The following is a 14,553-nucleotide window of genomic DNA, read 5'->3' as shown; positions in this document are numbered from 1 at the left end:
AAAAGAAAATAAAATCAATATTTATAAAAGAAAACAGATGCATTGCATGTGCAAGCCAAAACCACAACTGATTTTATCAAATGCTGTAGCTCTGCATTCAAACCAGCTCCACTTTGCTATTTAATGTATATATTCATAATATGCTGAAGGCTAATGCTGAAAGCCAGGATCTGTCCTAAGTTAGCACTCTGAAAACGTGCTTTAAGAAGTCAGTGTAAATTCAATGCAGATTCAGAATTAACAATCTAAGATACATTATGAATATGTGAACAGTAAACCCGAAGTTTGAGCAAATTTATAGATACCATTAGAACTCACAAATTTATGTTGAGCTCATTTGTCATATGTTAATGACAACAAGACCGCTACATGCAGCCCCGGATGGGTTAGACTGAGCTTATGTAAGCTGGCAGGTCTGCTGGAGCTATGCAAATTTATTTCATAAGAGATCTGCAAATGTTTTCAATATTTTTTTCCTTACTTATACTAGAGATATCCTGTTAGAAAAATTCCCACTTGGCATATGGAAAAGGTTCTCTAACACAGCTGAAGTGTACCTAGAAGTCACACTGTAATACTATGTGATAATGTAATGACAAAACAAAAATGTCAGAAAAATAATAAAGTACTATATATAAGCAGTGAGGGGAGGTTAGAGGAAAACGATCTAGTCAAGAAATACCTCTGAATTAGAGTCAGATAGCTTTAAAAAAGTTTATAAAACCTCTGCCTTGCAAGTTCTTACATTCTATATCGTATATGAAGTTACATATAACTAAGGCTACCTGGATAAAGGTAACACTTTTGCTTAGCAGAGAATTTCATTCAGAATTTCTTATCTGCAATCACCTTTCCTCAATCTCAAACCAGAGCATTGTGCTAGGGAGCAGAATGCTGAATATCAAGCAAAAGGTGGCCATTATGTCCATCCACCTTGTCAACAGGAACAGGTGATGTTTTAACACAGGTGAATGTGGGCAGTGTTCTCTGCGTCAAGACAAAAGAAAGCACATAAGGAATAGTCCATTTAATCCTATAACTATCGGTCAAAACAAAATCTTGTTTTAAGTGGGCAGCTGAGCACCCACAGAGGTTCCTGTAATTCAGTGAGGAACACATTTGGAAAAGAAAAAAAAGGTACAATTTTTCTTGAAAAGTGAAATTTTGTTTTACCTAAGGAAGCTGAAAAAATATAAATATGGATGATTTTAAAGCAGAATACTGATTGACATTTTTCAGAATGGGTGTCAATCACTCTTATGAATTGATTACATACCAAGTTACTTAGAAGTGGACTCATTTCCTCTCTTTGCAAAGAATGAGCTGACTACGGGCAAAATTAGATACTTATGGTGTACTTGTAACATGGCCAGAACACAAACCTCCATCTGGGGTACAGAAGTCCCAGGCAGTATACAGAACACTGTCTTGCTTTTTCAGTTTTCAATGGAAGAAGATCCGTTTTAATTGCATGAAACGATTTGATAATCTTTGCTACAGAGAGGCAGTTTCACTTTACAAATTAAGAATACAAATGTGTAAAATAAGACGCACCTCTGAAAAGCACAACTCAATTTCCTGTATTATCTAAAGGAATAATAGTTATCAAAGGTGTCGTGGGATCAGCTGGTGTGGGCACATTCAGAGACAGCATATGCTATATATACTGATGTTCATGTAGAAGAAATAATTGCTTTTTGCACATTATTGCACATTATTGCACATGTAAAACTTGTGGACAAAGCTACTCCTTTGTTGACATGCTGTTACACATAATATGAAGCAATGAGGTTACTTAGAACTTCTATTGTGTTCTCCATGCAGAAATCCCAAGCTTTGTACATTTTTTGGCTTTTGATAAACAATACAGCTCATGTCACGACAAGTTAAAATGCACTGAAAATGGTTACACAGTAGGAAATGAAGAGAAATATAGATGGTGACAGACTGCAGCAGGCAATGTGAAAGGATATAAAGATATAGACACTTACATATTCGTCATCACAAGGGCTCATAGAGTAATATCCCTTTATGGGCAAACAGGCACACGTTAAAATAAAGAAGATTAAAAAAAAAAGTTAACAGAAATAAATCACAGAGAAATGCACAGTTCTAAAAAAAACCCCAAACCAATAAATCAAAACTAGCTATAAATTAACAAACTATTTGCTTTGGCAAGTACAAGCACCTTCTTCTCCTAATATATGTAACTATATGTTTAGAACTGAAATCAGCATGTTTCTCTTTATATATTTACATTACGAGTTCTCCTTTCAACAACTGGCAAGCACACCCAGTCCGCACATTATTCCGTGATAACTGTGAGAATTGCTGTGTACCAAGCACTGAGACATTTACGTGAATATGTGACCTCTGTTGTTCACTACACTGAAGCAGCTCAGAGATACCAATGGTGGTGTGGATCAGGAGAGCTCAGCTCCCGAGGAAGCAGCTGCAAGTGTTCTCCACACTTGCTTTGGCCGGAGTTTCTCACCAGCACATAATGAAAGCTGAGGGAGAAATTAAGGTGTTCTAGCGATGTTATCAATTCCCCATCCTCAAAGGCTCCAAGGATAAATTAAGAAAAAGTCTCTGGAAGGAAACCTAAGATTTAGCTACTATAATTTAAAAAAAAAAAAGTGATAATTCATGGTTTGAGTGGTTTAGTACAAAATATGCCACGTTCCCTTCACTTAGACTAAAATATTTAACTTAGAACAGCTTCACATTTAAAAAGAACAGTCTTAATTCAAAATAAAAGTACACAGTTCAACAAAATGAAATAAGACCAACATTAATTACTCTGCTTCTGGTCTTTTTGTGCAAACCTGCCAATACTTACTTTAGAAGACACATTTGCGCACATGAATAAGCACATAGACACTGTATACAGCAGATTCCTCTTTAACAGACATATACAGCTTTATATAGAAGGTATACAAAACTTGCCACTCCTCACTGTGAGCAGAAAAGAAAGTTCCTTCTATTCTTTAACCAATTTTAAAAATCTGACATTATTCTCTTTATTACCATCACACTCAGAACTCCCTGACGTGAATGAGTACTTTAGCTTTCAAAGTGCTATACACACATATGACAGTTCCTTGCAAAGACATTTTAAACTTAAATTTATGACAAAATACAACATTGATAGAGATCGATAAGCGAGCAAAGAAATCAGGAAATCACCTATACCACGACGAGAGAACATTTCAACACACACATGACCTGAGCCAGTGAAAAGGTACACAGGCATCAAGACAAAGATGATACTAAAGGAAAATGTTAACATTAAAGGAAACCGTGAAAGGTTGGACCAGAAGACCTTTCAAGGTCCCTTTCAACCTGGGCTGTTCTATGATTTGATGACATTAACAGGAGAAGGTTGTGGAACCCCTACTGATGGCAGCACTTTAGAGGTGAGGAATTCATCCAAACAAAAAACTCACCCAAGTTGCCGCAGGCAGTTTTACCACCTGCAGCAACTTGTGCAAAAGGCATCACATACCCCACCAGCAGAAAAAAAGAACCTCCCTTTGCTTAACTAAAGAAGTAAGTTTATTTCTTCTTTACCATATCTAAGTGGCAACATAGAAGAATCATCCCATGGACAGGGATGGAGAAAACTGATATATGTCATCCTAAGAAAACGCTTGCTTAGGGCAGACGCTGTTTGCTGTAATGTGCATATCATTTTTAAAAGAAAGAGCGCACATCCATGTAATACTTGGTGAATCTACTCTGAATGACTACTCTGAAAAACTTCTGTACCCTGTCTCCCAGGTTTCACGTGGTCATCTGGTGCAGAAAACTCTTTCACAAGAAGCAGAATACCTGCCACCAACTATTAGAGTTTGGTGGCATGTTCACATTTGCAGTAAAAAGCATATTTGAGGGGAAAAAACACAGACCAGCAAGTTTAAAACACTCCTAATTGTTTACAGTTTGTAAATTACAGCTTAACTTCACAGAAGAGCTGCTGCTTTTGTCCAGTGACAGAACTAAACCAGTAATTTTTCCACACCTTCAGGAGTTGTGCCAACAGAGACCTACGACTTGCAAGGGACATTAATTCAATTAATTGTAGCTACAGGTAAATATAAGCAAACTTAATAGCTGTAAAAACATAATGGGCATTTACTCTATTCCATGACACAGGAGCAATGTATGCAAAGAATTATCCAGCTTTCTAGTCACAGAAAGGTTCTCCAGTAGTTAACACACACCTTGACTATTGACAGACTGTGCACCTGAACGAGCAGTTCCCATCTTCCCTTTAATCCAAACTTGAAAGAATCTTATTACATTATCCCTAATTCCAGAAATTCCAGGAAGGTGTACATCTTACTTGAATCAGAAAATTTATTCATGGGTTGAAGACTTGAGCCTGTGCTTAAGAGCTGCTTTCGATGTGGAATGAATACACGACACTTCAGTGATCAAGAGCCAGAATCCGCTTGGCTTCATCATGTGTATTAAACAGAAAATTGCAGGCATCAAAAAACTACAAGACACCCATCTTACCCACCTGACAAATCACTATGAGAAAGAAAAAAAGGAAAAAAAACCCAACAAACTAAAACTTATCTCTCATCTAAAAGATATAGGGGACTATGTCCAAACTAACACTAGAAAGTCAGGAATCCAATTAAATCTTCGAATGAATGTTTCCTCAACTTGTCGGACCTGGTGCTCTGATCTCCTATTCTTAGATCCAGACCTTTTGCTCTGACAATTCTCTCAGGTTTCTTATCTCCCAATTCAGGACCACACATGCCAAATGACATGATGGAAGATGGCGATAACATTCAACTGCAGCTAGGAAAAAAGCTTTATGGTAAAACAGGGCTTTAGAGAAGCCTTGGAAACATCTCCCAACTGTGACACAGTAGTGTGGCCTCTCTCGACTACACGCAGCAGATGTATCCTGTCCGTGGGTTGTAGATCAGGCTCAGGAGCTGACCCAGGAGGTCACAGAGCTGGCAAGAGACACGAAGCTACTCTGTGGAAGAGTGAGATCCAAGCCAACTCACCAGAGAGCACGGAGCACCAGTCAGCACCAGAAGCCCTTGCTAAGTAAGATTTCATGGGTATGATTACACTGGGAAAGTATTTTGGTTGAGAGACATCACTGCCTCAGGTCTTAAAGGCAGTTTGGTAGGACAGACTTGTTCTGGGATCTGTCCTCCCTACACCAATTTATTCCAGTGTGAAAGGACACAGCCACAGAGGAGGGCAAACCAGGAAGCTGATGTTTGTACAATAACTGCACACATTAGTAAGTGATACATGCTACCTTGATTGTAATTTCAAAGCCTGAGACCTCAAGGCTTTATATTACACAATACTACTTTCCTGACATTAAAAATTGAGCACAGAGTACAATGCACTGGGAACAAAATCAAGTTTGCAGACAAATAATGCTACCAGGGATATAATCCAAGGCATACCCTTTCATTTCCTTGGGCAATACTCCATTTTGGTTACAATGCTGGTACAGCCCTCCTTCCCAGTATAACTTAAAAGTACCAGTGTAGTGTAGCTGATTTAACAAAATACACTGTAAAGGTCAAGTACACATAGAATAATTTTGGTTGGAAAAGACCTTTAAGATCATCAAGTCCAACCATTAAGCTAACGCTGCCAAATCAACCTCTAAACCATGTCCTTAAGAACCTCATCCACACACCTTTTAAACATCTTCAGGGGCACCTCAGAGAATGATGCCACTTGAGCATTTTATGCTCTCAGAACCTGCTCCCAAACCTGGATTGTCCCGAGTTGTGCCAGTATAGCTGACTGTGAACTCCAGCACCTCTTCTTTCCAAACTATGTCATGCACATCCGCTCATCCCCTAAGTAAAACTGGTAGAAATTTAAGGCTGCATGTCAGTACAACAAAAAAGTAATTATTTCTTTGTTAATGATTTTATTTTCTGCTCTTGGATTTAGAGATACTGATCTGCCAAAACTAATTTATTTAAGGATTTGCTTCTGACATTCGTGAGGTCAGTGGGATAGGTTCAAATCCTGAATACTCGTGGGGAAAAAAACCCCAACAAACCACCATATTTAATGCCTGCTGAAACTCTATAGATGTTGACTTTTAAACCTCTCACTTCTCTTGCCTTCAAAGTGATCTAATGGTAAGGATGAGCAGAAGAGCTGCCCCTCTGCTAGTCTCTTCCCTCTGCAATTATACAGGGGACTGCCCCTTACAGCAGGAGTAGTTTTGTGAAATGGAGTAGCTGGAAAGAACACACTCCAGTGTCTCTAATTAGTTTTGAGCAAAACTGGAAGGGACCTTCCAACACAAATCCAGCACAGATGCTGCAAACTCATGCTACTACTTAGTCTGGGTCACGATGCCTCCAGCTTTATTCCAAAACTTACGCAAAAACCTGAAACCACTTAAGAACAGAACAATAACATCTAAGTGTATAACAATGAGGTACTTGGAAACCTTGAAGAAAAAGTAATGGGATGCCTTAGTGGCCAACAGTCAGAATTTGGTTTTTAGTCTATTGTATCTGCCTTCCTGAATCAAAAGAGGCAGGGAGTGGTTAGAAGTATTTTGGGATGATGAGGAAAGAGCCTCATTTTTCTTCTCAGAAGATGAGCTGTATTTTTTCTTCTTGTACTCATTCGTGTCTCAAGTGTTTGCTGTTCATGTATAAAACCAGAACTCTGTACATGATAAATAAACAAGGAAATACAACCAATCAAGTGTGGACAAAAGGATAAGATGAGGAAACTGGATTGTGATGCAGCAAAGGTCTATAAGTGAAGGCTGCCATTAGCTCTCCAAAATAAGGCTAATGCCTCAGACAGCCTGAGTGTGTGGGTTTGCTTATAGAAACAACATCGGATTTTGACCGCAGTAGCTACTATAACCTCACTGTCATGGAGTGACCTAAACCCTTGATCTAAACAGAATGACTGCTATAACTGTCCTGGTCCTTCGCTGGACAACTTTGCTAACACAGCAACTGCCTCAAATAGTGCGGGTAAAGGAGCCATAAAGGCACACAGAAATAGTTATGCCAGTAAAACCTCCATATAAAAATAGATACAACTGTGTCAGAAGAACACAGCTTTACTCAGCTTAACCTGGCTAATTTGGGACAGAAAGGAGGCAAAAATTTGCTTCCAGGAGAGAAAAAAAATCAACCACCACCAAATCCTCTTTCTCTGACCTACCTACATAGCTGGAAACGGTGCTAAAATGGCTATAGTGGCATAAATATAGTGGCAAATGTGCTTCTGGAACAGAAATGCTTTTAGCGACACTTTTACAGAAGCAGGAGTAAACAAACACAATGCATAAGATGAACAATAATTCCACAGTTGAGCATCTTTTAGCAGAAGGAAGCACGGAAAATATGGCTGCAAGAGATTGTGAGTGCTCAGCTAACCTGCCCTGGAGGAGCAGCCAAAGCATCAGCCATCCCTGCTAAATGGTAACTGTTGGTCTACCTTGTTCCTAAAAACCTCCAGTGACAGAGATTTTGGGTGAAATATTGTGCTTATACACTGTTGCTTACCCACCTCTTCAACAATCCCTTATTGTTCTTAAAACTCTTGAAAGTCTTTTTTTTTTCCATAGAGAAGGAAACAGATGCCTATACCTGAAGGCTAAACCATACAAGGACAGGTGCTTATGCTAAAATAGCATATGTGATGGGGGTGCAGAAAGGCATATGCAGCCTAGCAATAATCCACCTGCTTTTATCAGTGAAGACACAGCTTCAGCCACTTCTGTGCCACTTCTGAGCTCTTTGCAGAGAATCAGCACCTTGCACAAGGATGACACACTGCCCTCTGCCCACTTCCCAAAAAGGTTCAAGAGATCAGAGGATCAACTTATGAAAGAAAAGAAACAATAGGAGTGAAACCCTGGGCAAGTGGAGCACCTTGAAAGCCCAGGAGAAAAAGAGAAGCCTTGATGCAAGCAGAGAGCAGGAACAGACAGAAGAGGGGACTTGGTTGTGCAGAATGGATGCTCTCAGTACAGAGAAGGGGAACTGGGAGACACACAGTTGGCAAAACTGCAGAAGACTTTGGGGCTATATAAAGCCTTATCTCAGAAAGCCATTGGCAGGGTAAAAGGGAAGACCCCTGAAAATTGTTGGTTAGAATAAAAAGGGGGGGGCTACAATATGAGGTGGGAGATGGTATAACCATGCACCACGGACGTGGTGTAAAACTGAGGAGAGAGGAGTTCCAGGCAGCCCCTCATGTTCAGGTAGCAGACAAACAGTTCCTTCCCAAAACTCTGGGATATGCAGTTGGCAAAAGCTGCTAAGAGTGCACCTCCTAAATCCACCGCTAGTCAGACAAAGGACTTCTGACCACTAACAGGGAAATGAGGGCATTTAGAACAGCTTGAAGAGCAATGAGGAATAACATTTATCTCTGAAAATACTAGCACATAGGAAAAAAAAAGAGAGCATTTTTGTTATCTCTTCATCATTCTGTAACAGACTTTCAAGAGGAACAAGATGTACCCATGGTGTCATCGTTATGAAAAACTTTGGCTAGAATAAGGACCAAGAATCTTATCTTATTCTGCTTTTCCTTTGACACTTCACCAAGCTCTCCTACTACAAAGTTAAGTACACGTGAATGTCTGCCATGGCAAAAATAGTAAGCATAGTTCGTGACTTTGGCTTGGCTTTGTAAAGTGGTGGCACACAATATTTTAAATATTAAAATGTTTTAATGCATTTTAATGTAACATTTATCTGAAAAATTTGAACAAGCTAGGTATTAAAAAAGGTTGTACCACTGAAGAGCTCTTATACCATCATTAAGTCCTATAAAATTTCACAGGCACATTTCACAGACACTAGAAACTATCCTAAGCTGGTTCTGATGCTGAAAAAACCCAAAACGCTCCCTCTCCATTTCAGCAGAAGAGATTGAGCAGAACATCAATGGGCATGGCACCCACCTAAAAAGGAACAAGAAGCTGGTGGAATGGGAAAAAAAATCCCTGGGGCATCCTGAGCTGCTTATCAATAAGAGCAAAGATCCTAAGGTATGAGGTGTTAAAGTCCATCATGTACATCAACAAGGTGGCTTAGGTCTGGCATCTAACAACTAACTCTTACAAAAAAGGCAAGTCCTCCCTTCCTCCTGTTTTCCTTGCTTGTTCTCATGATCCTGTCTGATGGCTAAGCCAATTCACCATAGCGTTATAGGAGCACCACTGACAGCAGAAAGGAACAGAGCAACACCATTCAGCTAAATTAAATGGCTAAGATGTGCCATCAAACCACAGTCAGTACATTAGTTTTAGGGTTTGGGTTTCTTTTAAAACATCCAGTTAGCATTTTAACAGATACACAACTTAGTGTTATCATAACAACAGAATTAATGGCACTTCTGCAGCTATGACTGCATAACTTATTCACCAGCATTTGAGATCAATAAAACCTTATGTATCACCATATTCTTACACAAGTTTGGATACATTATGTTTTGCTTTTACTATCTCACATTCACTGTTCAATATAGAGCTTAAGTGGTATTGTCTTTTGAGACAGTTATGTATAAACCCCCAAACATTAATACTTACAGTTCCAGGCCTTGTGAAGTCAATACTGTGAGCTACACTTTGTCTCATCTGATTGCTGAACAAGCGAACACAAACACTTTGAAGATACTCTGGTGTGATCTAAAAATTAGGAAACATAAGAGAGAACAGGATTAAATAAAAGTTACACTTTCTACGGTAAGTTCTTTGTTGTTGTTGTTCTTTGGTTTTTTGTTTTGTTTAAGATTAAAAAACAAAAACCACACACCTGAGACTCATTGACACAAGCACAAAGTATACAGTGTAATTACAGTTCTGTTCAGAAACTTAAAACCTGTAAAATCTCTACATCTGGGGATAGTTATGCTATTCACAAAACAAACACTGAACACTTTCTGAGAGTCTAGAATTAAAATGGAATTTGTCACCTGTGTTGGCATACAGATTTTCCTCAATCAAAAGGTAAGTTCTCCAACAGTAAGTATGAAGCGGTTTTATGCTTTAGACTTACGCAATGATTTACTGATGTGTTGTCCAGCTAAAGAGCAGAACTTACACAACTCTCTTGTACGGCAGAGAGAATAAATACGAATTATACAGCATGGGACATCATGTTTCAGTGCAAAACATCTCAGTGGGTTTAGGTTTTATTTTGGGAAATCTACACCACAGTAGAACTGCCAAATTTCAGAATTTAGCTTCCCCAGAACAGAGGTGAGAAAACAGATTATAGCAATGGGAAAGGGGACACTCCTGATATTCTCAGACCTGTAGCAAGACAACAAAACCCTTCAAATTCTGAATGCTGTAACTTCAACTTGATTTTATCAGTAACCAAGATGCATAACGAAAGAGCACCCTCAGCTGGACACACTTGGGAAGGATCAAATGACTGTCCAGGACAAAGCTTACAAGGAAAATTAAACAAGCATCTGCAAGAACAAATAACACGTGCACGGTTCCTTCACCGCAGAGGGTAAGAGGATATCACCTTGGACAGCAATGACGTGTGAAATGGGAGGCAGCAAATACATGACTACGTGTTTCTTATTGTTAGCAAAGCTCACGTGAGCGGATACCTTTCCTAGTCTGCTGTAAAGCCAAATCCACACCTACAGGCAAGCTCTCCCCTGCAGTAATGATGTTAGCAGGCAGTGATCCCCGATGCAGAGTAACAAACAACAAGATGTTCCTGCTTGGTAGAACAAAGAGCAAAGCTTTTCCCCACCGAAATTTTGGATGAGAAGACTGTTTCCACTACAGCATAACTTAAAACAGACCTGGCAGCAGTTTTAAATATACAACCACCTCTGGTGTGCTGGATTGCAGTCAGTTATCACAGAAATGTCCTCTAATTTCTGCTGATCTCAAAGCTCACAAGGGGACTCTCACAAGAGATACAAGATGTCTTGTGAGGTGGTGATGGTGTCTTCAAGATTTCTGAGCCAGTACAGTTTAACCCATCTCTGTGCTACCTTTATCCTTGTACACAGGGTGACGGAAGAATCGCTCATTCCAAGTGCTGTGTTTCATTAGCAAAGAGACCCAGTACTTACAGAAATGCTCATCACTACAAGGTTTAATTCACATTTTAGTGGCATTCTCTCTCCATTATCTGAGGGGTGGGGAAGCAAGTACACACCTGAGTCATCTCTTACCATCTTCCCACTGACTGTGGCCTCCAAGGAATCCACCAGCTCTGCAGTGACCCCAATGAGATTACGGTAGTCCGCCTGCATTTTGTTAAATCGTTTCAGGTAGGCCATGGCCCTGTGCTCAGATTCCACTAACTGCTGATGAAGATGTTGCAACATTTCTATCAAGAGAATAATAAAAATGAAATAACATCACCTTTTCAACCCAAAGGACAGAAGAACCCACAGGCATTTTTACTGTTCTGAAGGGACAACTTCAACTGCTGCTACTTTTATCCAAGGGGTGGAATTTCACTGCAAGGATAACTCTACACTACTAGCGTGATTTCACTGCATCGCAGCAGCTACAAGTGTTTATTTTGCCTTAATTGCCCAAAGTAATTGCTTCACAGTTACAGCAGCACTACAACTATTAGACAGTAAACATCATTGAATATATTTGTGAGGAGGATACTGCTTTAAAGGTCTGTTAATACAAGTTCTGTGCTATCGGAGACAAAACGAGGCTGTGAGCGTCAAATCAGAAGAATATCTGACAAAACGAAGGTCAGACTTGGTTAACTGAACTTGCTCCCTGCAGATGAGATCCACGCACTATCTTCTACATTCATTAAAGTAACAGTGGCTAAAAAATATTATCACACCGAGCAACTGGAAAGGTCAAGCTGCCACTTCATAGATAAAACAACAGAACAGCAGAATGACAGTACCCAGAGATTCATGCCAGTGTTTGTTAGATCATGTTGTGAGGGTGGGTGTTTTCTCCAGTTAACTTGTAGAAATACACCACTGAGACTTAGGTTATGTAGTGCTTTGCTTATTTGAAAGTAAATACAAAGTCTTGTATCTTTTAAGGAAAATGGTACAACAGAAACAATCAACATTCAAGTTGTCCAGTTCCTCGTCTGCTATTAAAATATTCATCGAATTCTTCCAAGTTGCAGTCAATTTTATACTTCTATACCAAATTTTTCAGGTGATTCCAGCATTCACTGTTTGATGGTAAGCTACGTTACTCACTTTCAGTACCTTCAGTTTCTGAAAATACTTCACATTTTCCTCTATGTCTAATTTTTTTAAAAAGTTACATTCCAGATACATTTTGTTTCTTCAGGTTCAATTACTTCAGAGATGAAAGAAGCAAACTACACACCAAAATCTGTATCCTCTATCCCCCTCTCAGACCCAGCCAAATTAGCATCCTACATGGAAGTCAAGCACAGAATCTGGAGCTGGGTACCGCAGAGCACATCTTCATGGCTGGACAAAACCATGAAGGGAGGCACAATAATTCTATTGTTACTGCCGATGTTTATGTATTTTGCTAGAACATGATGTTTTCGATTAGTTTGCTGAGAAGCCAGTATTGCTCGTGAAAATGGCATCGTGCCCATCTGCAAATAGGCTGAACATTTACCATAGGATTTTCTCTTAAACAATGGGCAGGAATCAGCCTGACTACAGAGTTTCAGACAGAAGAAGGATTTGTTTTCACAGATTTAGATTTTTGGGGGGGTTAGAGTAAAGCATTCCAAACAGACCCAAAGGGAAGAAAACCAAAGTAGCTAAAATGCAAAGTTGGAAACTAGAAAAACTCATTCCTGTTCCTGGCTTTGAACAGACTTTGCCCAAGATCGTCGTGGAAACCATTATCCTCTTTCATAGAATCACAGAATCATTTTGGTTGGAAGAGACCCTCAATACAATCAAATTCAACCATAACCTAATCCTAGCACCAAACCATGAACCTTGTCTAAATGCCTTTTAAACCCCTCCAGGGATGGCGACTTCACCACTGCCCTGGGCACCCTGTTCCAACGCCTGACAACCCTTTCCGGGAAGAATTTTTTTCCAATATCCAATCTAAACCTCCCCTGGCACAACTTGAGGCCATTTCCTCTTGTCCTATCACTCGCTACTTAGGAGAAGAGACCAATACTCTCCATGCTCCAACCTCCTTTCAGGTAGATGTAGATAGCGATAAGTTCTCCCCTCATGTAAGTCATTGTCAAGCCTTTTTAATGTTTTGAGTCCAGTTCCTATGAGCAGCCAAGGAGTTACACATACATACGTAATTCCACAATAAGTTTTTTTCTCTAAGTGACATATCAGTCATTAGTGTTTACAACAACTCACCTATACCTCAGACACGCTCCCTGACCTTGTGCTCTGTCTGTCTCGGATCTCAGCCCACTCTCACACACTTTGTTAGAAGCGCTGACTGGTCAGGTCAAGCTCCTGCACACAATGCAGTGGAGCTCTCAGCATTCAAAGGACTTTTTGCCACGCATCACTTGTTTCCCTGTCATTGCAGGTGTGCTTTCCACTACTATTAAAGCCCCTTATCATCTTTTGGAATATCCTTACCACATCTCAGCTTTTACCTTTGTTGCACTGTCCATTCTCCTTCTGTCGTACAAGTAGAAGCAGTTCAGGAAAACATGCATCCTTTCAGTACGTGTCTGTCCCAGAGACACAGAATGGGAAATTCAGCCACTGGCAAACCCAACCAAGCCAAATATTCCTACTGTCCCAGGCCTGACGCTTCACAGAAGAGCAAGAGTAAATAAATCAATAATAAATACATAAAAATCTCGTAAGTGCACAATGTACAATGTTGCACGGAGACTTGAGACATTTGCTGACCTTTAAAGATACTAGATCCAGCTCTGAAATTTAAGATACAGTAACTCCAGTCTAAATGTATTAACACAAAAATCAAAAGTCAAACCACTGATTTTATATAAAATCACCATATGCAAGTGTTTTAGGGCAAGTGCTGTTTTATATCTAAGAAACATTCAGAGCTCAACTAAGATCCAGCCCACTACTTGATTAAGAGGAATAAGCAGGGAAAAGCTTTCCTTCAATTGTTCTATGCCAGAATCCCTTACAGAGATCCATAACACGTGATTGAAAGCACTGTTCTGATCACTCATCCTGGCAAATGGGCAGGAATGGATCAGAAGGAATGTAATTTCCAGCTCATCATTCAATACCACCATGGCAACGTGCTGCTTTAGAATCAAGTAAGATATAGCAGGAAAAGGACTTTCAACTTCTCCCATTTAAAAAAAAAAAAAACAAGAAAAAAGTCATAAATAAAGACTCCAGTTCTGTCTACCTTGCCTTTAACTGTGTTGACCAAAAACTCAGAAGAATATTTGTCGTTTAGCTAGTTAGTTTGCAAATTAGGCCCGGCAACACAGCTTAAACAATATTGTTCGAAGAACAATACAGTGTGAAGCACAAGCCATGAGTAAAACAATAATTTCTGGAGTGCTTAAAAGCCCTGGGAAACTTTCAGCTAGCCCCTGAAATGGCCAATTAAAAGACTAACAACTTTAAAAACTATAAGAA

General features: G+C 39.6%; 1 protein-coding gene across 8 annotated transcripts in view; it reads right to left on the bottom strand.

Annotated features, from left to right (window-relative positions):
* Positions 1 to 14,553, bottom strand: part of ARMC9 (armadillo repeat containing 9) — a 70,170-nt gene that overhangs the window by 39,839 nt on the left and 15,778 nt on the right. For 6 of the 8 annotated variants that reach the window (XM_071812711.1, XM_071812708.1, XM_065844903.2 and 3 more), the window contains 4 exons: positions 13,578 to 13,602; positions 11,197 to 11,354; positions 9,581 to 9,679; positions 1,992 to 2,027 (listed from right to left, as the gene is read on the bottom strand). In XM_071812711.1, coding sequence (XP_071668812.1) covers positions 1,992 to 2,027; positions 9,581 to 9,679; positions 11,197 to 11,354; positions 13,578 to 13,602 — 318 coding nt within the window. The remainder of the gene's footprint in view (positions 1 to 1,991; positions 2,028 to 9,580; positions 9,680 to 11,196; positions 11,355 to 13,577; positions 13,603 to 14,553) is intronic. The other 2 variants (XM_071812713.1, XM_071812710.1) reach the window with 1 other exon arrangement.

Source organism: Patagioenas fasciata, chromosome 9 (assembly GCF_037038585.1).
Source record: "Patagioenas fasciata isolate bPatFas1 chromosome 9, bPatFas1.hap1, whole genome shotgun sequence".
Lineage (NCBI taxonomy): Eukaryota > Metazoa > Chordata > Aves > Columbiformes > Columbidae > Patagioenas > Patagioenas fasciata.
Note: the sequence above shows the minus strand (reverse complement) of the source record. Positions and strands in the feature narration are given on the sequence as shown.